This window comes from Typopeltis vanoorti, chromosome 10 (assembly GCF_054136105.1).
Source record: "Typopeltis vanoorti isolate ZY-2024b chromosome 10, IOZ_Tvanoo_1.0, whole genome shotgun sequence".
Classification (NCBI taxonomy): Eukaryota; Metazoa; Arthropoda; class Arachnida; order Uropygi; family Thelyphonidae; genus Typopeltis; species Typopeltis vanoorti.
This window is the reverse complement of record NC_143558.1, coordinates 6,323,673-6,350,988: the sequence shown is the minus strand read 5'-3', so window position 1 is coordinate 6,350,988 and position 27,316 is coordinate 6,323,673. Positions and strand designations below refer to the sequence as shown.

Genomic DNA, 27,316 nt, shown 5'->3' with positions numbered 1-27,316 from the left:
GGCAAGGGCGTCCCCTATAAGCAATGCGCAGTTCCGTCGCCCAAGGAATGTGAGAAGTGAGCTTGGGCTACCGAACCAAGGACGAGTTCGGCTAAAGAAGCAAGTCCAACAGAAAGAGAAAGTGTGTAAAGTAAGAATTGGGTTGCTGAATGTAGGTACGATAAATGAGAAGAGCAGGGATATAGCAGACATGATGAGAAGAAGGAAGCTGAAGATCTTGTGCGTGCAGTAGACAAGGTGGAAGGGCAACAAAGCAAAGGAGCTGGCTGAAGGATATAAACTGTTTTACAGCGGGGTAAATAAGAATGGAAGAAATGGAGTTGGAATCATCATCGACAAGGAGCTGAAGGGTGGAGTCTGCAAGGTGTGCCAGAAGAACGATCGGATTATGAGTGTTAAGCTTGAGATTGGAGGAAGCGGGGCTGCGATAGTGTGTGGCTACTCCACAAGTAGGTTGTGGTGAGGACGAGAAAGAGGCATTTTGGAGAGAACTTGACCAGGAAGTAATGGGAATCCCTGACGGTGAGAGAGTGATCGTCGGAGCAGATCTGAATGGGCATGAAGGAAGACGACGAAGTGGTGAAGAAAGGGTGCACAGAAATTGGAGTAGTGGTGAAAGAAATGAAGAAGGTAAAAGAATTGTAGAGCATGCTGTGGCCTTCGACCTGGCTATAGCTAACATGTGGCTTAAGAAGATAGTTGGACACCTGATAACCTATAAGAGCGGGGACAGAATGAGTCAGATTGACTATATTATGCGCTAGAAACATCTGAAGGAGGTGAAAAACTGAAAAGTGATTAACGGAGAAAGTGTAGTGGCACAGCACAGGTTGGTTGTGGTAGACTGTGATATAAAAGGGGAAAAGAAGAATAGACAGAAGTTGCAGAAAGATAGGAAAATAAAGTAGTGGAAAATGGAAGAGGAAGGCCCAAGGAATAAGTTTAAGGGTACTGAAAGAAATGAAGTTACCAGAGGATGTGGAAGAATGGCGGGATGTAAATAGTCGGATTAGTAGAAAAATTGGAGAAGAGGTGCTCAGTATAACATCAGGAAAGGGGCTGCCCGAATATAAGGAAGCATGGTGGTGGAATGAGGAGGTGCAGTTGGAGATCAAGGAAAAGAAAGAGGCAAAGAAAAAACGGGACATGACTGGAACTAGAGCCGACAAGGATGCATATAGATTAGCGAAGAAAAATGCAAAGAGAGCTGTGGTAAGGGCGAAGGCAGTTGACGAGGTTTATGAAGTGCAGGAGAGAAACAGTAGTGAAGCTCAGTTGCTGAGAATAGCGAAAGCTAGAGATAAGGCCTCGAAAAACATAACATCAGTCAAGAAGATAAAGGATGCCTCAGGAGTAGTACTACAAGAGGAGGACAAAATCAGAGGAAGATGGAAAGAATATTTCTGTAATCTGCTAAATGAGGAGAATCCAAGAGAGAGGTGTGAGGATGGAGAGGCAAATGAGGGATCGGTACAGGACATCAGCAGAGAGGAAGTGCTTTGGGAAGAATGGGGCAGATCAGATATCTGGGGAAGTGTGGAGAAGTCTAGGCAGCAAGGGCGCACACGTTATGGGATCTGATTAGGAAAACAGCCCAACAGGAAAAGATACCAGAGGAATGGAGGAAAAGCATTCTCATCCCAATCTACAAAGGAAAAGGAGATGTTCAGGATTGTGGCGACTATGGAGGGATCAAGCTGATGTCACACACATTGAAGATATGGGAGAGAGTAATTGAAGGAAGGATACGCCGGGAAACGAAAATTGGAGAGGAGCAGTTTGGATTTATGCCAGGAAGAGGGACAACGGATGCGATATTTGTGCTAAGGCAACTGATGGAGAAATATAGGGAGATGCAGGTGGAGCTGCATATGGTGTTTATAGACCTGGAAAAGGCATACGACAGAGTGGCCAAGCAGGAGGTATGGAGGCGTATGAGGAAGAAGGGGGTAGCGGAAAAGTAAATGAGGTTGGCGAAGGAGATGTATGAGGGAGCGAAAACTCAGGTCAGGTCTAGTGTCGGCATGACAGAGGAGTTCCCCATTGTGGTCAGGCCCCATCAGGGATCAGCTCTGAACCCCTACCTCTTTGACCTGGTCATGGATGTACTAGTGGAGGACTTCAAGAGGGAGGCGCCATGGAGCATGATGTTTGCCGACGACATTGTTATTTGTGAATCATCCCGAGAGAAGGGATTTAGGGAGAAACGGTGGAGTTGGGAAGATGTCCTAGACTGGAGAACCTGGAGGAAGAAGATTAAAGATGGTAACGCCAACCCCGTTTAACACGGAATAAAGGCATAGTGAAAGAAGAAGAAGAAGAATAAAGTGCATAACACTGAATTCATTTTTTTTAATGTTCTTAGATATTGTACACTTCTCCCTGTGATTTGGTGAATTATGCAGATACTATAATAGCCAATAATAAATGTAAATTTTGATAACTAATCGGTCTTATTTCAAAAAAAGAGGATGATAACTTGATTTTGAATTGGCCTAGTCACTATCATAAAAATAATGCTAGTACAAAATGAGCATCAATAAAATTTAGGCAAGCTAAAACAAATCATATCTGTTTAATGCTAACAACAATAATGAATGAGCAACTCAAACCAGCACCCAGCACTATCTTCAAAAACAATCGAGTCCAAATTATAACCATAATTAACACTCAACAGGAAGATATGAAAGGGAATTATGGCACTTCGCTATGAGACTAAAATATCTGTTAATTTTATGTGTATTCTCCAGCCAGTATATCTGTTTTGTGAGATGAAAAATTCAAGCTCCCAAGAAGAACAACCCTGCTGCTTCCATAGAGACCAATTATTCCTTGCATCCTAGACTGGGATTCAAATCCAGGTCATTTCTTGCATCACCCTCACAATTGTGCTAAGGATGCAGAATAGTTAAGGGAAGCAAAGAATATCCACCTTTATATTATGCTCAGAAAGAAAAAAAAAATGGTTCCAATAAATTAAGCAGCCAATAAATAGCAAGAAATACAGGTATGGATATACATAGATTGTGGATCAGAATGGATGAATTTGTTAAAAAAATAGAAGAATAAAAACAAAAAACTGATGTTAACTTATAAAGGGACCTGTAACAATGACATTGAGTAAAAACACGTTAACCACAGTAAAAAATAACAGTTCATTATTAATAATTGAAACATAAAGCATTCCTGTTCTGCCAAATAACTAAGAGGAGACACTGCCTTTAAGAAAGCAAAGAACCAATTAAGCCTTCTGACCTAATGTCTAATCCTCACCTTCGAGGGGTGCGCACCCTTAGTAGGTATTCACTGGGTACTGAATGGGCTAGCAATTTGGGACTTAGTCACTAATTTTACTCTCTCTCTCCAAATTGGTTTAAGCCACAAATAATATGATGGTGCAAAACTATGATATTTCATGGTGGCTGGGACGATGACCGGTTAAACAAGGCCCTCGCTGTTTGCATCAGGAAACCAGGGCAAGCAGTGAAAGTCAGTTACTGGAACATACTCAAGCTCAATTTAGAAGTTGGGTTACTTCTAAAAGAAGAAAAAACCCAACATCAGAAGAACTGAAGACAGCAACTATTGATATACAGGAGTATTAATGGAAAGGAAATTGAGATTCCAGAAGAACTGGAAAAATACCACATGGACATAGTTACTGGAACATCACTTAAGAATATCACTGCGCATCAAGGTACTGGTCATCATTGAGACAAAGATGACAAAAAAAAAGGTGAGCTCGTACTAAATAATAAGTATGGGATGTTACATTCAGGCAATAATGATCAAGGAAAGGAAGGAGTAGCGATAACATTCAACACCAAACACGAAGATAAACTTCTTGATTGGAAAACAATTTTAAGCAGAGTTATGTGTGCAAACTTCAAAATGGGAAAATGGACAATGAAACTCATTGTGACTAAGTTTCACTGTCCATTGTCTATTTCACTGTTTGGGGAAAATTTGGAGAAAAGGGCAAGGCTAAAAATAATGGTAAGTATTTGCTAGATTTCTACTCAGCATATGGACTATTCATTACTAACACTATGAGAGGGGGGGGGGATTTCTGGAAAGTTCTGAAAAACACCTATAACAAAAATTAATTATTTTTATGTCTTCTTATACAGGTATCCTTTGCTTAACGTGGGATTTGATTAATGCACCGAAATTAATTGCGACAAGCCCTTTATATACACGGCAAGAGTTTTAATTAACGTGCCTTTAAATTTGCCATGCAAAAACATTCAATCCTCGAGGAGTGTTTCCTGGCCAAGAGAAAGAAAGTCATGAGCATGATGCCGTCATTCCTTCCCATTAAGCATTAAGAGTGGGTGTATTACAGGCTCCAATTGTTCTGCTGTAATATTTAGATAACGCACCTGGTCATCCAAATTCTCTTAATGATCAGTGTGAGAATGTGAAAGTTTTATTTTTTTTCCACCAAATAAGACATCATTGCTACAACCCATGGACATGGGCATCATTGCAACTTTCAAAGCCTATTTTCTTAAAAGGACATTCTCAAAGGCAGTAGAAACAACAATGGGAGAAAAATGCATTTACACTCCAAGAATTTTGCAAAAATTTTAACATTCAACACGCAATTGAAAACATTCATGACTCGTGAGAGGAAGTGTCTTCTAGCTGCATGAGAGCTGTTTGGAAAAACCTTTTGCCAGAATGTGCATAACTTGGGTGATTTTCAAAATCCTGTGAACAATATGGTTGAAGAAATCATTGCAATTGTTGAAGACCTTGATTTTGATGATGTTGATGCAGAAGATATTAAAGAATTATTGGATTCAAATTCAAGATTTCAGTGACAACGATCTTCTTGAAATTGAACAACAATGCACAAATGAAGACAACGAACAAATGGAATGTGAAGATGAGGTTCCAAAGGAGATAACAATTAAAGAACTGGAAGGAATATTTCGCAGTTTAGAATCGCCAGTAATGGATATGGATCCAGATGTTAATCAAAGATTGCTTGTTTGCCGAGGAATATATGCTTATAAGAAAAAAAAAAAAACTAAAACTGTTCAAACGACTGTTGATAACTTTTTTCGATAAAAAATAAATAAAAAGTAACTAATGTAAGTACAAGCATTTAGTAAACATTTACACTGCATTCATTTTTTATCTTTCCTGAAAGAGTACCATAAAAAGCGAATTATTAATATAGTAATCGATCATGGACAAATTGCAATTTTTACCATTAATTATTATATTTGATTAATGCAATTTTGATACACGTGGTAACATCGAGGGATTAATTAATCACTTTAATCAAAGTTTAATACCTGTATATTCTAAAAGAAAAAGAACAAATGATTACAATTTGATGAAACATACAGGTTAAAGGGTTTTAAGATATATTCTTTTTTATGGTTATATCAATTGCTTTAATATCATTTTTGTTCTAGATGTTTATCAGAACTTTCCATATTTCCCCTCCTTTGTATGTTCCGACATAAACATATGCACATCACATGGAGAAAAGACACAAGACATTAAAAAGTCCCATTGACTATGTTATTGTTGATAATGTGGGTTCAATATGCAAGAGTGTACAGAGGATTTGAAATTGGAAGTGACCATCACTTAATTTTAAGCAGAATGAAACTGAATAGTACATTGAAAAGAACAGTATGTAAAAAAAAAAGTTTTAAATGAAATGAAAAAGCCCCATTGACTATTATTGTTGATAACGATATCTTAATGTGGTTCAGTATGCAAGAGTGTACAGAGGATTTCAAATTGGAAGTGACATTACTTAATTTTAAGTAGAATAAAATTGAATAGTACATTGAAAATAACAGTATGTAAAAAGAAAGTTTTAAAAAGAATTAAAGTTGAACAGCTTTTATAAGTAAGCTGTAGACGCAATTATACAAACACTATTGAAGAAAGAATGAAATAGTTCAAAAAACAAGAACCAAACCATGCAGTCTCAGTGAAAAACTATGAAGAAACATTGATTAATTCAGCTAGGGAGGAAAAATATAAACACCATGATGGATATAAGGCACAGTATCTATCATACTTTGCTTTAAACTCATTCACAGTCATGGCAACCTATTGCACTCATTCACTACTCTCCAAGCAAAAAACCTAGTTCTAACACCCTTACTAACTACACTCTTACTCAGTTTCCATGGATGACCCCCTAGTTCTCCCACCAACACAACTATTCTGAAAAATTTCCTCTGTATTTTTAATCTTGTAAAAATACAGAGAATACAGAGAAAGATGTAAGAGAGAAGCTACATGTGAAAGTAGCTAAACAAAAGTAAATGGGAAGACTTCGGTAAGAATACAGAACTATCAGGAAAGTGGCAAAATGTTCTGAATTCTATTCAAAAAGTTTAAATTGGAAGAAAGAATAGTGTAAAAGGATTCAAAGAAGATAAAAGTGACATGAAAACTGAAGATAAGGATATGCTAGATGTCTGGAGTAATTAGTTTGAAAGACTGTTAAACGAACCAAGCAGTGAGAGAACTTTAGAACAGAACAGAATTAGAAAATGTTCAAGAGGAATGCAAAGAGGAGAACATATCAATACTTGAGGTAGAAAAAGCTGTCAAAAACTTGAAATGTGGAAAGGCAGCTGCAGTAAATGATATTCGACCAGAAATGCTGAAGTATGGAGGTATAAAAGTTTTGTAGTGGCTACACTGCATAATTCAGAAGGCTAAATTCCAGATGACTGGAGTAGAACTCATAGTACCCATCTATAAAAAAAAGGGAATAAAGTTGAATGTGAGAATTAAGGAGAAATTCTCACATGCAGGGCTCTGTGTTAGCCTCTTTAATCTGCAACATCTACATGTCTGACATACCACATACCAGCTCAAGCAAATACATGTATGGCGATGAGGTAGCAATCCCCACCAGTCTACCTCTTTTGCCAACCTGGAAACAACCTTGAACACCAACCTAAATATCCTGAAAGGATATTTCAAGCAGTGGTACCTGAAGTCAAACCCAATAAAAACTGTGTCCACAGCATTCGACCTGAACAGTGCAGGGGCAGCTTGACACCTCAACCTCTCTTTCTGTGGCAAGATGGTAGAACATGAGCCTCACCCCCAAATAGCAGGGAGTAAGCCTGGACAGAAGCCTAACCTATAAAAGGCACATCACCAACCTCTCCAACAAAATTAAAATGAGAAATAATATCATTTCAAAGCTTGCTGGAACAACCTGGGGTTGTGGGCAAAAGTTCTAATGTCATCTGCACTAGTCCTAGCATTCTCTGCAGCAGAATACTGTGTCCTGTCTGGGAAAGAAGTGTGTGCATACTAACATCGTAGATACCCAGATAAACTCTACCATGCACACAATTAGTGGGACTCTGAGAAGCACCCCTCTCCTCTGGCTGCCTGTCATATCCAACATTGCTCCACCAAATATATGGAGAAGACAAGCCTTGATTAAAGAATTTAATAAAGTAATGAGCAACCCAATCTTGTCCCTGCACCAGACTTTTAAAAATCCACCTAGTCTTCAACTAAAATCAAGAAACCCTTTCTGGTCCGTGGATGAACTCTCTTCAGCTGCCTTACCATCAACATCTGACACGTGGAGAGAAAACTGGTCCAACAATCTCCCAACAGAAATGGCTTCCTAGTTGAAGATCCCTGTGCTCCACAGCCTGGTTTGCTCTTCCTAGGAAGATTTGGTCATCTGTCAACAGTATCAGAACTAACCAGGGCAAATGTGGCTGCCTGCTACACAAATGGAAACTGTCTATATTGTGACTGTTCCCCCCCCCATAGCCCAGACAATCACTCATATTGTGAACAACTGCCTAAGGTGCCAATTTCATGGTAACCTCTAAGACCACGAGGTGACAGATGAGGCCCTGGATTGGCTTTCTGGACTAGACATTAACTTATAGCTGCATTGTACTCTTTTCACCATAAGAATAAATAAATAAATAAACAGGGGAATTGCTCTACTAAGTGTTCCAGGTAAGATTTATGCAAGCATACTTGAAAAGAGGCAAAGAAAAATTGTGGAAGAAAAACTGGGAGAAGCTGAATTCAGGCCAAATAGATATTGTCAACATCAGTTTTCAATTCACGACAAACAGGTTAAAAAATCACAGAAATAGGACTGTACTTCTGGAAAAGGCATATGGCAAGGTGTCCAGAGGAAAGTTATTCAAAACACTACTATATGGGATAAGTGGAACATTATACAGAACAATACACAGTCTATATTCAAGTTGTAATCACAGTTAGAATCAAAGGAAATACACAAAGAATAGTTTGATGTAAAATCAGGTGTAAGGAAAGGATGGACATTATCTCAAGTCTTATTTATCCTATATATGGATAATATGAAAGAAAGTGGCATTAAACCTGATATTAGAACTGAGATACCAAACTTAGCTCTTTGTACTCCTAAACATATCCAGTGTAAGTCTCCAGAATTCTCTAACTAAATTGAATAACAGATGTAACAAATTTGGCTTGAAAATAAGCAATAAAAAGACTAAAACTATGAAAATAAGCAGGTACACAGAAAACTTCAGCTGCGTTTGGAATGAAGAGCCTATAGAACAAGTAAAATATTTCAGCTGTTTAGGCACAGTTTTTAGTGAGGATGGCAAGTTAAATCTGGAAATAGACAACAAAATAAACAAAGCTGGCGTGATAGGGAGTGAGTTGAATAAATTTATAAGGAATAAGAGAGAAATTATCCAAAACTAGTGACAGTGTTCACACCAGTTTTTAATTATGGATCAGAGAGTTGGGTTAGAAATAAAGAACTTTATCAAAAATTAGAGCTATAGAAAAATTAGTGACCTGAACAGATGGCATCGATGACAGAATTATGTTGAAAATGAAGACATTAGGAAGGAACTTGACATTGCATTCAAGAATGTGTGAGTAGGGCTTATCTAAGGAGGTATGGTCACTTCAATAGAACGGGAGACCAAAGATTAGCAAAACAGGTGTCTGATGCCAAGATGACAGAAAAAACCCAGAGGAAGATTAAGGTCTATTTGGATTGATTCAGTCAGAAGTGTATTAGAAGAACAAAAGATTGTCATATCTAATGAAATGTTAGATATGACAATATTGGAGTGCTGACAAGTAATACAATGATTTTGAGGAAAATTGTTGATAGGAGATTAATAATATTGTCAAGTTAATCGTGTAATGTGGTCATAATAGCCTGACCACCCCATGATATCATGATGATGATTCCTAGTCTGAAGTAACTTCATCTTATCTTAGTACAAATATAATACAAATGTACAGCATTTCATGCTGAGAATTTAAAAATTCCCATTAAAAATGCTTTGTCCAGACTTGCATACCTAACATATTTTTAATAGAAAAGAAAAAATTAACATCCTTCACTTCTAATTTTTGAACATGACAATTGCTAATATAGCATTTTTTTTGCAATTTTTTATAATCATATTACAAAACACTCAAGTAATAAATTTTATTTAATTGTTATCCATCACTAAAAATATTTTTTTTAAATATTTTTTTTAAAAAAAAGGAATCAATGAGGTTACTAACATAATAAGATACTTGAAAAAAAAGTGTCATTATTATCATGCATGGTGTTACATCGTCGTTTATGTCTATATTTTACCTTGTTCTACCTCTAAATAGCCCGCTTTCTAATCTACTGTTGTGCCCTTAAAATATTAATTCAGTACTATTTCCTTTTTGGATATTGGCAAAATTTATTTTTATGCTCGCAAGCCAATATCCTATAACAGAAGAGACTTGTTCAGGGAAATAATTCTAAATTCTAAAGGGATACACACAATTATTAACCTTACGCTAGCGCTGTGCAGATTCAGTTAGCAGTCATGACCTGAATCTCACTTTAGCAATAATATCTAATTCCTTCCCGCCAAAAGGTTCTATTTCATAAGTGGTGGTTTGAATTTGTAATCAAGCATAAACTCAGGTAAAAGGTACAAAACATGTTTATTGGAAAAACATAAAACATTTACAGTTAAGAAAATTCAAATACTCAATAGAACAAAACTCACTCTAAGTTAAGGTTCATACTAAATCACAACAATGAATTTGAGTAAACTAAATCCTTCAATTACGAAAGGATAAGCTTAAGTGTAAGCATAACACTACTAGGATATAATTCCTTTCACAAGTTATTCACAGAACACGCACTGAACACTTTCATTTATACTCTATCAATAACTATCTTAATTATAAATTTCATTAGTCAAGCCTAGCCATTCTCAACCAAAATACTGCCAATCAACAATTCTTCTTTGTTCCACGTGGTCTTAAGTAATCCATCAAATTCTCACTTAAAAGTTCTCTATTAGTGTCCTTTAGTTTACAGTATACACAAATTTCTTATTCTTCTAAGCAATTTTTAACACAGAATGAAATTCTTTACATTACCGGATCCTTTCAGATTTTATGCCGCCATCTCATGTAGATCTGGATTACCTTACTGTATATTTATTGGCCGTCTTTGCGCCTGGCTATGCGCTATGTCTTTCTTTGAATCTTTCCCGGACTGTGGTGTGCTGTCTACCGCTCTGCAGGAAATTTTCTCCATTCTCCTAGATGGGACATTCTGCTAAGGCTCGATTCTGCATAAGCCGTCATATTGTGATCAGCTCCGCTTGGAAATCTTCAAGCATTCTCAAGAAAAGAACCCACCATCCGTCATCACTGTAGTCAACCCACCACACTCTCATGAATCCCCCCGACAAACCTCCTAAAACTGGAATCCAGGAACCGAAGAAGAAAAAGCCCGGTAATATCGCATGCGTCGTCTTTTATTCACCCTATTGGGCGCCCTCTATTCGATGTGGTTTTTACCCACAAACCCCATCGTTTATGCCCCTTGGGTGATCCTACACTCTCCCTAATCTGTTAGGTTTATCCTATTCCAGGTAGTCGTTCTGACGTCACTTTCCGCATAGGTACAGCCTCCATTGCTATTCTCGACTCGCACAGATTATACACGATTATTCCGGATTACTAATTATAATCTTTCTCGAAATTTCATAATGTACTAGATAGCTTAGTGGGATTTACAAATAACTTAATTCCCTTACATAATTCTTACTATTCTCACACAAAATTCTCTGCTTCTCATTTCAGTTATACAGGAATAAATTTCAATATATGGCACATATGGACTACATATTATCACATAACATAAAGAAATTTTTCATAATTATTAGCTGATGTGCAGATATCTCCTTAATTAATAATATTTATCATGTTAAATCCTGAATAAAGAATTTATTTGTAAAGTTCTCCATTCAGGATCTAACAAATTTATGTTGTGCCCCAATTTTACGATTATTAGGCTTTCAACTATCCTTACATGTGAAACTCTACTTGTCTTTGTCCAAAACTTATTTATATACAAGATATCACCCAAATACAAATATTCAAGCTTCTTTTCCCCTTAGTTTCCCTAAATATTTATTTTATACTGCGCCTTTCAAGACATTTAGTTTAAGATATAAAACTCAAAAACAAGGAGCAATTACCAAAACTAATTAGTTGTGAAACTAATAAGCCGTCATGACCTTTATCTCATAACTTAACAAATCCCCTCCCCGCGCGCAGGATTAGGTTCGTACGTTGTTACAAGTGGTGCATTGAGCGGCAATCTCAGATAACTGTATTTTCAATGAACAAAAGTTTATTGAACTCTAAACATGGTACAATTCATTTTTTATCAAATAAAACTCAATTCAATACAAAGAATATATAATACAAATTTTCACTAGCTAAACACAAGTATTAGGTTAAGATCCTACATGAGAATTGTGATCATAGCGCCATAACAGATTCTATACATACAAACAAGTATAATCTTATAACTAGTTGATCCTTTGTCTAACCCTTTACTGGTTTGATCATGCTATAATTCTGTATTTTCTAGGACATATATAATCAGTTACTCTAATTTTCTCACTAAGTTGTTATGGATTAAAATTATCCTTTCGCTGAGCTAATACATACTTTTGACCTTTAAAGCTTTCTTAATTAAAATACAATGTACATGCATAAATCTCTAGGCACATGAATTACGTATTAATTAATAATAACAAGCTCATTTCTATTCTAGTTTGACATGTACTAAAGTCCTAGTATAATTCTCATTAATCCTTTCAACTGTTCAGTAATTGAACAATGACTACAGTTACATATGATTTGAATTGACACGAGATTTTACAGTACCTTTTGACTTGGGTCTTCTACACTGGTCTCTACCCTTTTCCGATATTTTACCTTCCTAGGACGAACTCTTCTAAAACTTATCACTCCTAAGTTCTTTTGGCACTAAGATGGGCTTTACCTTACATTCTTCAATCAAGAACATACATCGGATCATCTATTCTATGGCTGTGAAATTCACCACATTCACCACATGGGCACTGACTCCTTTATAGAATTTTCTTTCAATCGTTATGATCACTGGACGATGAAACACACTGACATTATCTTCTCTCTTTTTAACTAAACGACGGAATCAAAATCCTGCACACTTTGCTTCCTTATTGTGTCGAACGGAGAAAATTCCTAATCCATCATTCAGGAAAACCACGTGAGACCTATCCGAAGACTCATGAAGAAAAACTCTGATGGAAAAAAGCCTTCTTGGGGGGATTCCTAACCCTTTTATACGATGACCCTTACTGGCACCTTCTTCAATTTCTTTTCTTCCCCCCTTACTGGAGTCATTATTATCATGCATGGTTGGATCTCATACAGCAAACTCATAGATACTAAAAGAATAATCTGGCTATTACTAAAAAGCTTGCTAGAGTGGATTTAGCATCTACTTTTCAAAATAGCATTGTTACTATGCACTTCAACAGAAAGAACTACAACAGGAAATAGATAATCCCAAAAATAGAGAACTCATGATAGTGATGGGAGATTTTAATGCTAAAATAGGACAGTTCACAGCAGACAAAAAAGGTGTGATGGGAAAATTTGGATATGGAAAGATTAACTACAGAGGAGAACAATTACTCCACTTCTGTAAAGCAAACAATCTAATGATTACAAACACATTGTTCTATCAACGCCCTAATAATAAATATACATGGACATCCCCAATAGACAAGATATCTAAACAAGACTATATCATCATAAACAAACAATGGAAAAGATCAGTAAATAATGTACGAACATTAAGAAGTTTTGATTTCGACACTGACCACAAAATATTAACTGCCAAAGTGAAGATAAAATTCAACAGGAAAAACAATATCAGAAAAGAAGAAAACATCAACCTATCAAAACTAAAAGATAGCTCAAGCAGATGTCGATTTTTAGAACAGATGTGCTTGAAATTAAAACTCTCCATCTTCCAGAATGCCGGAAAATACTGGGAAGAAGGAAAAGAAACAGTGTTATCAATTGCAAAAGACACTCTAGGTTCCAAACCCAAAATAAACAAACAGTGGATAACCCAAGAAATCATAGCTACCATAGAAGAGAAAAGAGAGGCCAAGATACTTGTAAACCAACAAAACAATCAAGAAAATAGAGAAAAATACAGCGCACTAAAAAATAAAGTTGATACCTATGCAAAAAAGCCAAAGAAAAATGATTAGAAGTAAAAGCTAAGAAATGCCAAGAAGCATACCAACAAAACAACCTAAAAGTCTTCCATGATACTGTAAGAGAAATTACAAAGGAATTCTCAGCAAAAGCAGTAACAATAATAAACAACAAGATGACTGAAACCGGGAATATTGAATATAAAAGAAAAATCTGGTCAAACCATTTTAAGACTATCTTACACCAAGGAAACAAAACTACAATGCCAACAATAGAAGAAAATAATGATCACCCAAAAATTTTACAAGAAGAAGTTAGATACGCAATAAAACAGATGAAAAACAATAAAGCACCAGGCATCGATACTATCCCTACTGAACTGTGGTCATATGGAGGCAGCATATCAATAGAATATTTAACAACCCTATTCAATAAAATACTACAAACAAGAGAGATCCTAGATGACTGGAGAACTGGAAAGATCATCCCAATATACAAGAAAGGAGACCAAAGAGACTGCAGAAATTACAGACCAATCAATTTACTCCCTCACACCTATAAAATATTCATAAGAATTATACAAAATAGATTAAAAAACACCTATGAAGAAATTATAGGCATAGAAAAAGCTGGTTTCCAAGGAAACTATTCAACAATAGACCAAATTTTCACATTGCACCAACTAGCAGAGCTCAGTTGGGAAGACCATAAAGAACTATATTGTTGTTTTGTGGACTTGAAACAAGCTTTCAATAACATCGACAGAGAAATCCTTCTTAAAATTCTAATAGAAAAAGCAATAAATATATAATACAGTTTCTGATAAAATATTACTCTAAGACAAATGCAATAATTAAAAAGGACACACTCACAACAGACCCCATAGAGATCCAAAAAGGAGTAATGCAAGGATGCCCATTATCCCCATGCCTATTCAACATATATCCAGAAGAAGTTGTAAAGAAGGCAATAGACAATGAGCCTGGAATCAATGTCAATGGTTTAAACATAAATAATATCAAATATGCAGATGATCTCGTCCTTCTTGCAAGAACCCCAAATGAACTACAAAAGTTGATAAACAAGCTAAACGAAACCTGTAAAACATATGACATGACAATAAATATACAAAAGACAAAAGTGATGAAAATAGGGAGGAACGGAACTACCATCTCAGCCACCCTAAACGGAGAACAAATAGAACAAGTAGACAACTTCATATACCTTGGATTAAAACTAACAGAAACAATAGATGAACTCAAAACAATTAAAACACAGAATAGCGAAAGGATGGACCACCATGGGAAAATTACAGAAAATCTGGAAAACAAACAAGATATCTAAGCAAGCCAAAATCAAATTATATGAAGTATTAATTATACCAACAGTCATCTATGGAGCAGAAGCATGGACAGTTAAAAAAAGAGAGGAGAAAAAACTGCTGGCATTTGAAATTAAATGCTTAAGAAAAATAAATAGAACAAGTTGGATAGAAAAGAAAACAAACATCACAGTCAGACAAGAACTATTGTACAAAAAGACAATAATAGAAAAAATTAGAAAACAACAACTGAGATGGTTTGGACACACTGTATGCATGGACGCAGACAGACTTCCTAACGTCCTAATCAATACTTTTCCAACTGAAAAAAGAAGACCCGGAAGACAAAGAATTACCTAGATGAAATTAATAAAAAACATCTCGGGATGCAGAGCATATAAGGAACTTTTTTGAACAGCAAGGAATAGAGAAGACTAGAAAATCCTGCTCAAGAGAAGACTCAGCCCGTCTTGGACAGAAGAGAAGAAGAAGACTATGCACTTGAGAGTAAATTCAATGCAATATTTGCTATAGTAAGAGCTGACTGTATAAGCATTCAACTTATCCTATCATTTACCTGTTTTCATGATAAAGACTACAGGCATCATTAGCTAGGTGCATAAGGGATAATTTCAGTTCTTTTTGCAAGTCCTCATAAGTTGCTTGTGCTTCCTGTAAGTAGCGTTCCCAATTCTGATTTACAGGTAAATAAGCTGTTCCCATTTCTAACATCCCTGAAAATGTAGCAGGATGAGGAAATCTAAAAGTAAAAATAACAAAGCTATTATGAAAGAAGTATAATATAACATACTATTTGAAATCATGAAAATAGTAACTACTTTTAAAATTTAAAGTCATTTTAAGTTAAACCACACAGATGTTCTGAAATATGATAATAACAGTTTTACTTGGTATAAACTGTTCATGTATATATTGTGCATAGATACATGAAGGATTATCTGGCAAAAGATAAAATTTAATTTGGATTTCAGTTAGTGATATAGTGTAATTTTCAAACAGTAATATTGTGTATTTTTGTTAGATTTAGTTTATTATATCATTTTAATATAACTATATATATACAGGGTGTTCGGGATAAATTTGACATATTTATAATTAATTATATTTTTCCGTAAGTTACATGTATTAACACACACTTCTCTTCATTTAAAAGTTTGGACCCTTCTTCATTCATATACAAGATGTCAGAAAGGATGGATAGCTGGAACCCACCTGAATCATGGAAGAGAATAACTTGTATCATGATGATTCGTGCCCGCCATCAAAATAAGGATATTACGACTGCTGCCCAATGCTCCCTGAATACAGTAAAAACAATCAGGCGTGAACTAGAGACTTGCAATGGTGACTACGAGGATGTAGCAAGAAGAAAGATCCCTAGCAGACGATCTGATTGCGTTCGTACAGCAGAATTCCTCGCAAATCTGCAGGAACTGGTGTTGAAGAACCCTGGCATTGGAATTCGGGCTTTGTTCGTGGAGTTGCTAACTGTAGTCAAGCCCTGGATAACAAGGGTAGCCAATGGTAGGCCGTATGTATGGCAGCAGGATTCGGCCCCTTGCCACACCTCTGGGAAAAGTCAAAAATGGTTGTCTGAAAATTTCTACGACTTCACCAGTCCAAATGTTTGGCCTCCAAACTCCCCAGACCTTAACCCCATGGATTATTTTGTATGGGGCGCAGTTGAAAAAGACACCAATCGCACTTCCAGTAATACAAAAGCCCAGTTAATGGATAAAATTAAAACAGTTTTTGCGGCCCTTCCCAGGGAGACTGTAGCATCAGCTTGTTCGAGGTTCCGAAGCAGAATTGAAGCTGTGATCGATGCTAATGGTGGTTATTTTGAGTAAATCTTGTTGATAGTATTGTAATTAACTCTGCCTGTAATGTTTTTTTGTCAATTCATTAAATTTAATAGATACAAAGAAGATTTTCTTTTTCCTTACGAAACTGTCAAATTTATCCCGAACACCCTGTATAACTATATATATATATATATATATATATATATTTTTTTTTTTTTATGTTGAGTCCATACACAAGAGGTTGGTTGATCAACCTATAGTACATTAGTATCGTGTATGGGTGGTGGGTGGGAAAGAAGGTATTTGTTCACATTTGATCTGAATGACCGTATATTGTATTCCTTGGGGAACACAACAAAGGGAAGACTGTTTTACAGCACAGCAGTTACAGGAATGGAGGAGGAGAAGAAGAAACTTGTTCTGTGGGTTTCAAGGTGCACTGTGAAGGGATGTTGAGCAGCAGCTGCATGTGTACCAACGAGCTTGGTACTAAGTGAAGGAATTATTGATGCTATTTGAGGATGAACATTGTCCATGGAAATATTTGTTGAATACACATAGTGCAGAGACCAATCATCTGTGTGAAAGTGTGGAGAGTGAGTTGGTAAGAGATGGGTCATTAATAAGTCTGATTGCTCTCCTCTGTATTGAGTCGAGTATTTTGAGGGAGCTTTTCGGGGGCCCACCCCATATGTGAGAGCAGTACTCGATGGTTGGTGGATTTGTGATTTGTATAAGGTTAACAGCTGTTCAGGGGTGAAGTAACATCTTGAGCGAAAGAGAAATCCTAGTTTTTTAGAAGCTGATGCAATGGTTGTTATGTGTTTATGCCAGAAGAGGCTTGATGTTAAGGTAATTCCAAGAAAGGAAATCTCAAATTGTCTGGAAATTTGGGTGTTGTCAAAAATAATACTAGGAGAAAATGGTTCTTTTTTTATGAAAAATAAGACAGTATAGGTCTTATTGGCATTGAAATTGACTAGGTTATCTAAACCCCATTAGAGGATGGCTTGGAGTTCAGAACTGAGGGCAGTAGTTGATGTTCTGTAGGTTGAGATGAGTTGTGTGGAGTAAGGTTTATCATAAGAAAAGGAGAAGTGCAATGTGTTGTCGTCTGCAAAACTGTGTATTGGGTTCGAGGTAAGCTGAAGTAGGTCATTGATATATAGTAGGAAGAGGGTTGGTGAGAGGACAGAACCTTGTGGAACCCCAGCATTAGTTGAATGATGAGAGAATAAGGAACCATCCACCACCACTGTCCAGACAAAAAGCTGGCAATCCACCTACAGAAGTCTTGAGATAGACCAAACGATGGCAGCTTGCTCAGTAAGCCCTTGACCCAGTCAAACACCTTGGAGATATCAAGTGCAACCTCTTGAGATTTGCCAAACTCCTCCATGGCATTTGTCCAGAGATGGGTGATATATGTGAGCAGATCTCCTGTTGATTGGCAGCAATGGAATCCTTACTGGCAGTCATTTATTAGACAGGTAGCTTCAAGGTAGTGTAAGAGTTGGGAAATGATGATAGGGCAGTTGTTGGATGGCAGTGACTTGTCGCTCTTCTTGGGAATGGGTTGAATATAGGCCAATTTCCAGGCTGTGGGATAGATACCAGTGGAGTAAAACAGTATATATAGGCGACATATCACAGGAGTCAGTTCTGGTGCACAAACCTTCAAGACAATTGGAGGAATGACATCAGGGCCAGGAGACTTTTTTTGTCTCCTGGCCCTGTTTGCCATCAGTAAAATACTCTCCTAATTTGGAGAGTATTTTACTGATGGCAAAAGGATATAGTGGGCATTGTATGTTGGGCATCTGGAATGGTTGGAGGACATTTGCCATTGTCGTTGTCAATTATGCATGCATTGGAAGCAAAGTGTGAGGCCAGGAGATTGGCCTTTTCTGTAGGTGATGATGCAATGTGGCCATCTGAGTATGATGGGGTAGGAGAGTGCTGGGCAGAAGTTACGACCAATTGCTTTGGCAAGAGACCAAAAGACTCGGCTGCCGTTTGGACAGGTTGCGAATTTCCTGCTTTTTGCTCTTTTGAACTCTGTTTTGGAAGCATTGATTGTTTTTTTGCATTTATTGCTGGCTTGGGTATAAGCTCTAAAGGAGGATGGGGTTCTTGACTTGAGCTAGTAATAGTATGTTTGATTTTTCATTTGTACAGCCTTGGTGCATCTTTTGGAAAACCAGGGTTTAATTAGGGAATGGCAGGTCAGAGTACTGTGGGGAATGTATGTTTCCATGCCAGTGAGGATTATTTTGGTTATAAGTTCGGTCCATGCATTTGGGTTCGAAGGTCGGAAGCAATAGTCTAACCACGGGAATGAGGCATAGTAGTTGCAGAAGTTGTCCCACTTGGCACTGCTATAATGCCAAACTACTCTTGCATGGGAGTGGCTGTGTGCATTGTTGCATGAGGGAGGAGATGAGCACCAGGTTGTGGTCAGAATTGCCTAGAGGGCCTTCTACTTTCACTGTATATTTGGAAGGGTCATTGGTCAGGAAAGATCTAGGGTATTTGGAGAGTGGTTTGGGTTATCAGGTATTCTGGTTGGCATCTGAACTATTTCTGTAAGGTCATTAGTGATGGCAAATGTTTCAGCATCTCTGTCTGCAAGATCTGTACAGCTGGAGGAGGAAAGCCAGTTGTTGTGGACAATAAAATCTCCTAGGAAGATGATTTCACTGTTGGGAAAGTGGGACTGAATAAAGTCAATTTTTAAGGAAAGGAAATTAAAGAACTCATTGATTTGCAGTGCTGATCGTCAATTGGTTCGAGTTTGGTTTCTAGTGCTCATATTTCGGAGGAAAGAGTTTCGTTCATAGCACTGATGTGCTGTTAGAGGTTTTCAATTCATTTGCTTAAGTTCAGGAGCTGTTTTCAGATGGGAAGCACAGTGAAATAGTGCTGGTTGAGGTCGATATATATATATCTTGTGTGCCGACTCGTCCATTTTTGCGCAGGATGCGTGTATCCAATGGTAAATCAGAACTTGCACATCATACTTTTTTTTTTTATCGCTGATATCAATTTTAGAGCTGCAGCACTTTGTGGGTTTGTCGGCAAGCAACAGCACTACTGGCGAGATACGGGGTACTTGTTTGTCATTGGTTTTTGTTGCCACCATCTTTGCTTCGCACGGTAGGCATAGCAGGCGCTTGCACATGGCTGATTTTTAGATCGAAATATAACTGATTTAATGCGCTAAAAGTACTCACAGGTTGTGTTGAAGTTATCAGCTCCTTAGTACCTGCTGTTAAGATTGCCGTTTGATGTTTAATTTGGATGGGAAACTCTTGCAGTAGCGATAAAATGCTGGAGCAATAGTTTATATTAATACCTCATGAGATCCTACAGGACGATCTAAATAGATATGAAGTTTGGCAAAGGAGTAATGTTGGCAGTTCAAAATTATGCACTTCAGGATGAAAAAAACTACTACAGCTTGTGATTTTTGTAGATGAAACTACATTATAAGAAACTGATGAGGTTGGAAATAGAGGAGTAAGTGCACAGTTCAGAGAACATTAATAAAACATTTTGGAAAAAATAGCTCAAGTGATCATCGCTTGAAAGTTAAGAAACACACTGATAGATCATATCAGTCTTATAAAGATGAAGTTATTATTCATCATTATAAGACTTTGATGCAACTACATCTGGATTATTATGCACAGATTCTGTTGCCTGTATATCTAGCATATGTGGACGAGGACAGTTATATCAAAAACTTTTTTTTTGCATATTCTATTTTCACAAAAGATTATATTCTTGTTGTTGAACCTTTATCATACCCAGTATATGGAAATAAAAGTTTGCATGAAGTTGCTTCTTCAATGTGCGTCTTCAATATATAAAGATACTTTCATTATAACTGAACACATTTCACTATAGCATTAATTGCAACTATCACATCACTTCTTATTAACTGTATTATACATTAAAATAAATAAAAAAAAAACATATATATTTTTTAATTCAAAGTTAGAATATATTTTAGATGATTTTCATTACCCAGTGTGACACTATTATCTAGTTTATAGGAAACCTGAAGTGAAATGGGATAAAAACAAAATGATTCAAACTAATTATTTTGAATTTCATATTTCTGAATCATTTTTGAAATGTCTCAGAAAAATAAATAAAACAAAATGAACAGAAAAGAAAACAAATGAAACTGTAAGACAAGATCTAAAATATACAGACTCATTAATATAAAAGATCAAAAGAAGACAACTTCAATGGTACAGATATGTCGACAGAATGCCATCAAAAAGACTACTCAACTTTGCTCTGTATGCAAGATTAAAAGAAAAAAGGAAGACCAAGAACTAAATGGATAACAACAATAAAGGTGAACTCTGGATTACAAACACATAGACAGCTCATCAGCCACGTAAGAAACCGAGACTCCTGGAGGTTGTTGTGGAAACATGGAAGACTCAACCCATCCCTGATGGAAGTGGACAATAAGTAATATTATAACTGTAGACTGGTCTTCTACAGTTATAATATTACTGTACTATATTATAACTATACTCTCTCTTACTTTATACTGCCCCCCCCAAGTGCTATTAGAGCAATTCAAGGGAGGGAGGGGGGGTAACTCTTTTCACTCAAACTATATTTTTCACTATCTACTAAAAAAAAAGCAAGCCTAGTTGCCTCAAGGTGACAGCCCAACCACTAGGGATGCCTTGCTTTGGCTAGTAACCAATTCACAAGTATTCTAATTACTTTCAGGTCTCAAAGAAAGAATTCAAGGACTGCTCAAAACAGAAATGACCCTATACCAGCTAAAGGTACTGAATGGAAAAAGATTATCACTCATTTTGCTACCTGGAATGTAAGAAGTTTATTTCACAAAGAAAACTAAATAGATGAAATTCTATATCAAAATCAAAATTTCAGTATTGACTGAAACAAAGAAGAAAAATCAAGGAACCAAAGAAACTAATAACTACATACATATCTATAGTGGAATACAAGAGAACCAAAGAGCAAGAGCAGGAGTATCAATCATGATTCACAAATCCCTTAAAGACAACATCAATAACTATAAATACTGAAACAAAAGAATATTACAACTCAGAATGAAACTAAAAAGAGGATATCTCACAGTTCTTCTCAGATTATATGCTCCAGAGGAGGTATAGATATGATAATATTGGAATGCTTACAAGTAATAGACTAATTTGGGGGAAAATTGTTGATAAAATATTAATAATAATGTAAACTTAATCATGTAGTGCTGTAACTGATACATTCAACAGCAATCCCCCCCTCCCACAACAATATGGGGTTATAAAAACACTATATAACAGGGCAAAATTAATCTGTTCAGATGACAATGCCCTAACCACTGAACTGAACCACATCCTTAACACTTTCTTAGCCCAATGGCTATAACCCCCAAAAAATCCAAGAAATATTAAAACCAGTTAACCACAACCCTCCCCCCCACTTCATAACAAAGATTACACTAAATCCATCACCATTCTCTATATCCAGAGCACCTCTGGAAAGTTAACCAAAATCTTAAAAAAATATAACCTGACTTCTTGTTACAAACCATATAAGAAATTGGCATCCCTTATCCGCTCCACCAAAGACCAGCCACTTCCCCTAGACCTACCTGGAGTATACCGGGTCCCTTGAAGCTGTAAACTGTACAGGCAGGACAGCAAATATCAGGAAATCAGAACACAAAGATTGCATCTGGTTTCACCATTACAGTCATTCTGGGCTTGCAGACCATGCTCTGGATACCTGCCACGGAATACACTGGAAGACAGCCACATTATTACACCGCAGCAAATTTAAATACGAAAGATTGTTCATGGAATCAACCTCAGCTCTAAAAAACTTTCCAAACCTCAACAAATTTGGGTGCATGAGACTGCCCCTTGGGAAGCTTGCATCTTGAGAACTTCAGCCCAACAGCCAAGACAACCCAATATAGCCCACTAGGGGGAACCTTTAGGACTCTAGGAACAATGTCAGTTTCTCTCATCTGCCTCATTTGCTCTTTGTAGCAACTATAATACAACTGTGACACGTGCGTGCAGGTGTCACAGTTGTATGTTCCCATGAAGATGGCGATGTGACATTGCTGAAATATAGGAAGTATTTATTAAAGTTTCTTTTAATTAATATTCCAGTATATGTTGTAAATTCCTTAAATAATTTAATAGTCATGTGTTACCAACATGTTGTAAATTCCTTAAATAATTTAATAGTCATGTGTGACCAACATATAAGCTTATCTATGAGAATTAGTGACCATATGTAGGTTTAATAATTTTTTTTAACATAAGTTCTCATTATTTTTTCATTATACTGGAATTTTAAAGACTGCAGCTTTGTTTACTATATACAGATCATAATAAAGAAAATAAAAATGAATAAAACAGATATAACAATAAACTCTTAATGTGAGAAAGAATGATACTCCTATTACTACAATCTACAACAGTGATTACAATGAATTATCCCATTATGATGAATTATATAAAAGAGGTAATTGATAATAAACTATTTACCTCTCATAAAACAGGGGCACCAATTTCTGAAGAATTTTATAAGTTGCTAAAGTATCATGAGCACAGTATGACATTAAATCCTAAAAATAAAAGCAGAAAATGTAAACTTAACTCAGAAAGTTTCAAGTATTAATATATTACGATTTCAACACTACCATAACCAAATGACATAAAATATCCACTAACAAAAATTAACTATTTTTTAATTCAAGTTCAGAATCACAAATAATATATTCAAAAATTTTTTTCTTTAGAATAAAAAAAAAAAATTCTGCAAGTTTATAGTTATATTTTTTCTAGTTATATACTGTATGCAGTATTATAACTAGAAAAGGACACATCCCACATGTGCAATATCTGTCTACCTGTCTACATCGTGAAAATTTCAAGGAAAATATCGTGTACAAATGAGATGTATCAATTAATCAAGATATTATCAAACTTAAATTGAGAAAATAATTATCACAACTATTTTCTCATTTCTCTCTCTTTTTTTTTCTTCTTTGAAATGAGCCAAGCCAAACCCCTGAGTAGGATATCAACATATAGAAAAACCAAAAACACTTCCATGTTTAGATGAGTCAGTATTTATCAACAAATTTCCCAAAACATATAAACATGTTTTGGAATAATCTGGAAAAAAAAGGCAAAGCTGCTAATAATGATAATTTGAAATTGGAAATAATTACCATTCAGTGTTGAGCAAGATAAAATTGAATTTCATATTGAAAAGAAGTGAGTATAAGAGAGTTTTGAAACAAATCAAAATTAAACAGCTATCAGATATGAACTGTAGACTCAAATACACAAACATTATTCAAGAAAAATTGAAAAAGTTTGAAAACAAGAACCAAACCTTGGAGATTCAGTGGTAAACCCTGAAAAAAGCATTGACTGATTCAGCCAGAGAGGCATGTGGTGAGGTTGTCTGCAAGGATAGAAAAATCAGAACTCCATGGTGGACACAGGCAGTTAAACAGGCAATGAAGGAAAAGAAGAAATCATATCAAAAGTTCCTGGCTAATAAGTCAGCTTTTGCTCTAGAGAATATAGAGACAAATGCAAGAATGCTAAACACTGTGTAAAACTAGCTAAACAAAAGTCACAGGAAGACTCCAGTAAGAACATAGAAAATAAATGTCAGGAAGGTGGCAAAATATTCTGGAGGCTATTGAAAAAGCCGAGAAGTAAAGGAATGTATACTGAAAAGGGAATCAAGGATGATAATGGTGACAGGAACATTGAACATAAAGATATTATATATGTCTGGATTAATTACATTGAAAGACTGATAAATGAAATAAACAGTGATAGCATGGTGGTAGAAAACACTCAACAAGAATACCATCTGGAATATATTATTATTATTACGTATTATTATTATTATTATTATATATCATTACTTGAAGTAGAAAAAGTTATCAAAAACATGAAATACGGAAAGGCAGTTGGAGCAGATGATATTTGACCTGAAATGCTAAAATATGGAGGTATAAAAATTTTACAATGGCTACATAATTCAGAAGGCCTGGTGAGAGAGTCAAATTCCAGATGATTGGAGTAGAGTACTCATAGTATCCATGTACAAAATGAGAAATAAAACTGAATGTTAGAATTACAGAGGTAATTCTACTGAGTGTTTCCAGTAAGATTTATGCAATCATACTTGAGAAACAGCTAAGAAAAATTTCATAGGAGAAGCTTTGAGAAGAACAAGCTGGAGGCAGGCCAAATAGAATTTATCATGATCAGATTTTTACTTTAAGACAAATAGTTGAGAAATCATGGAAATATAACAAGGATCTGTATTTAAGTTTTGTAGATCTAGAAAAAGCATATGACAAGGTACCAAGAGGGAAGTTGTTCAAAATGCTCCAGTTATATGGTGTAAATGAGACATTATATCAAGCATTATTTAGTCTATATTTGAGTTGAATTGAATTACAAGATGATTTAATGTTACATCAGGTGTGCAACAAGTGTGTACATTATCTCCACTGTTATTTATCATCTATATGGACACATTATGAAAAAGGTATTAAACCTGATATGTGGAGATGTTAATCTCAGCTCTTTACTTTATGCAGATGATGTTATTCTCCTAAATAAATCCAGGACAAGTCTGTAGGATTTCCTGACTAAACTGAATAACTGCTGTAATAAATTTGGTATGAAAATCAGCATTAAAAAGACAAAGACAATGAAACTAGGCAGAAATATTGAAAACATCAACTGCATCCTGGATGGAGATCCTATAGAACAAGTAACACATTTCAGTCATTTAGGCTCAATTTTTATTGAAGATGGCAAATTAAATTTAGAAATAGACAGCAGAATCAGCAAAGCTGGTATGGTAGGAAGTCAAGTGAATAAATTTATATGGAATAAGAGAGATAAGTCAAAACACAAAACTAGCTGTATACAAGACAGTGTTCAAAGTAATTTTAACTTATTAATCTGAGAGCTGTGTTAGAAAATAAAACTCTTTGATGAAGAGATTTATTTCATATCTGGAGACTAAAGATATGAGTGGCCTGAAAAAGATTAGGAGATTGAACAGATGGATGAAAGAAGAAATTTTCTTCTTTCTTCAATGTCCATGTTTCAGCTGCATAGAGGGCAACACTCCACACATAACATTTTATTAGTCTTTTCTTTAGGTTTCTGTCCATTTTATTTCTGAATAAATTCCATTTTCTATTAAAAGCATCTCTTCCGATCGCTATTCTTGCTTTTATGTTGCTTTTACATCTTCCATCACTGCTAATCACACTTCCTAGATATTTAAATGTCTTTACTTGATTCAATTTTTCTCCATTTATTCTGATATCCATATTTGCCTCTTTCCTTGCTACTTTCATTACCTTTGTTTTTCTTATGTTAATTTTCATTCCATAATTGATACTGGATTCCAGTAATCATGTAGTACTATCATAATACATATCAGGAATCTGATGATGATAATAATTAAACTTCACAAAGCTTGCACTGGCATATATTAAAACTATGTTCATAACATACAAAAATTATGTCAGCAAGCATTCACTGAGTAACAAAAATTCCAAAGTTGAATTCTTCAAAATAACTAGAAAAATTAGAACATTCCTAATTGCTTGAAGCATATCCTATGTAAAGAATTCTTTTAAACAAAAATCAGAGATATTTTTATATTAAACTACAGCAACCACTGTGATTGTTATAGGTGAATGGTTGCTCCAGCTGGTCATAAAAAAAAAAACATTAAGTTCTGCTTTAAAAAATAAAAAGTCATACAAGGTTCAGAGTCAATAACCTTTCCTGGCTCAGAGTATTTCTTAATATAAAAATATATGTTTAAGATCTTTCTTCAGAAGATCCTTACTGAGAAAAGAAATATCAGCAGTTACAATTTCTCTACTATCATGGTGTATTCATGATACACCTATGAATTTAAGCCTATGAACTCCTAAAGGAGTTCATATGCTTTAAGCCATAAGCATAATAGATTTCTAGAATAATTCTGGATTTTTTTTTATATGACTACATACGACTACCCATCACTTGAGAAGGTATTTTAAGGTTTTATATTAAGTTGTTTATTTGTACAACATTAAGTTATTTTGGTTTAAATCCATTAAAAAGTCATGGGTAATGAGATAGCATTAAATGATTTTCACTTATATGTTTTATGAAAACTGCAGAACAAAGCTAATTTACTGCATTGGTGTAAAGAAACTGATTATTTTTTTAATAATTAAGACCAACAGTTTGAATATACAATGTTGCCTCAAAAAGATGGAAATGTACTAAAGTTGTATACAGTATAGGTTTTGCTATGGGAAACCACTCATAGAGATAGACAATTGTACACTATAGAGAAATTGCCCCAGGAAGGTTTCAATTAGGGGTACTTACGGGTCAAAGCTATATAACTGAGAGGAGACCTCTACATAGCCATTAAAGGAATGAGGAGAACCGACCAGGGCTTCTGACCTAATGTCCAATCTTCACCTTCTCGTGGTGCACCCTGTTGAGTATCTACCTGGATACTGGACGAAGTTGGGCTGGCAATTTGGGATTTA

The 27,316-nt window shown here is 35.7% G+C and overlaps 1 protein-coding gene across 2 annotated transcripts in view; it reads right to left on the bottom strand.

The window, feature by feature from the left end:
* PolG1 (DNA polymerase gamma, catalytic subunit tam) overlaps window positions 1–27,316 on the bottom strand; it is a 359,824-nt gene that overhangs the window by 215,933 nt on the left and 116,575 nt on the right. For both annotated transcript variants that reach the window (XM_090399500.1, XM_090399502.1), the window contains exons 6-7: window positions 23,256–23,335; window positions 15,450–15,632 (exon numbers count right to left, since the gene is read on the bottom strand). In XM_090399500.1, the coding sequence (XP_090255626.1) occupies window positions 15,450–15,632; window positions 23,256–23,335 (263 nt within the window). The remainder of the gene's footprint in view (window positions 1–15,449; window positions 15,633–23,255; window positions 23,336–27,316) is intronic.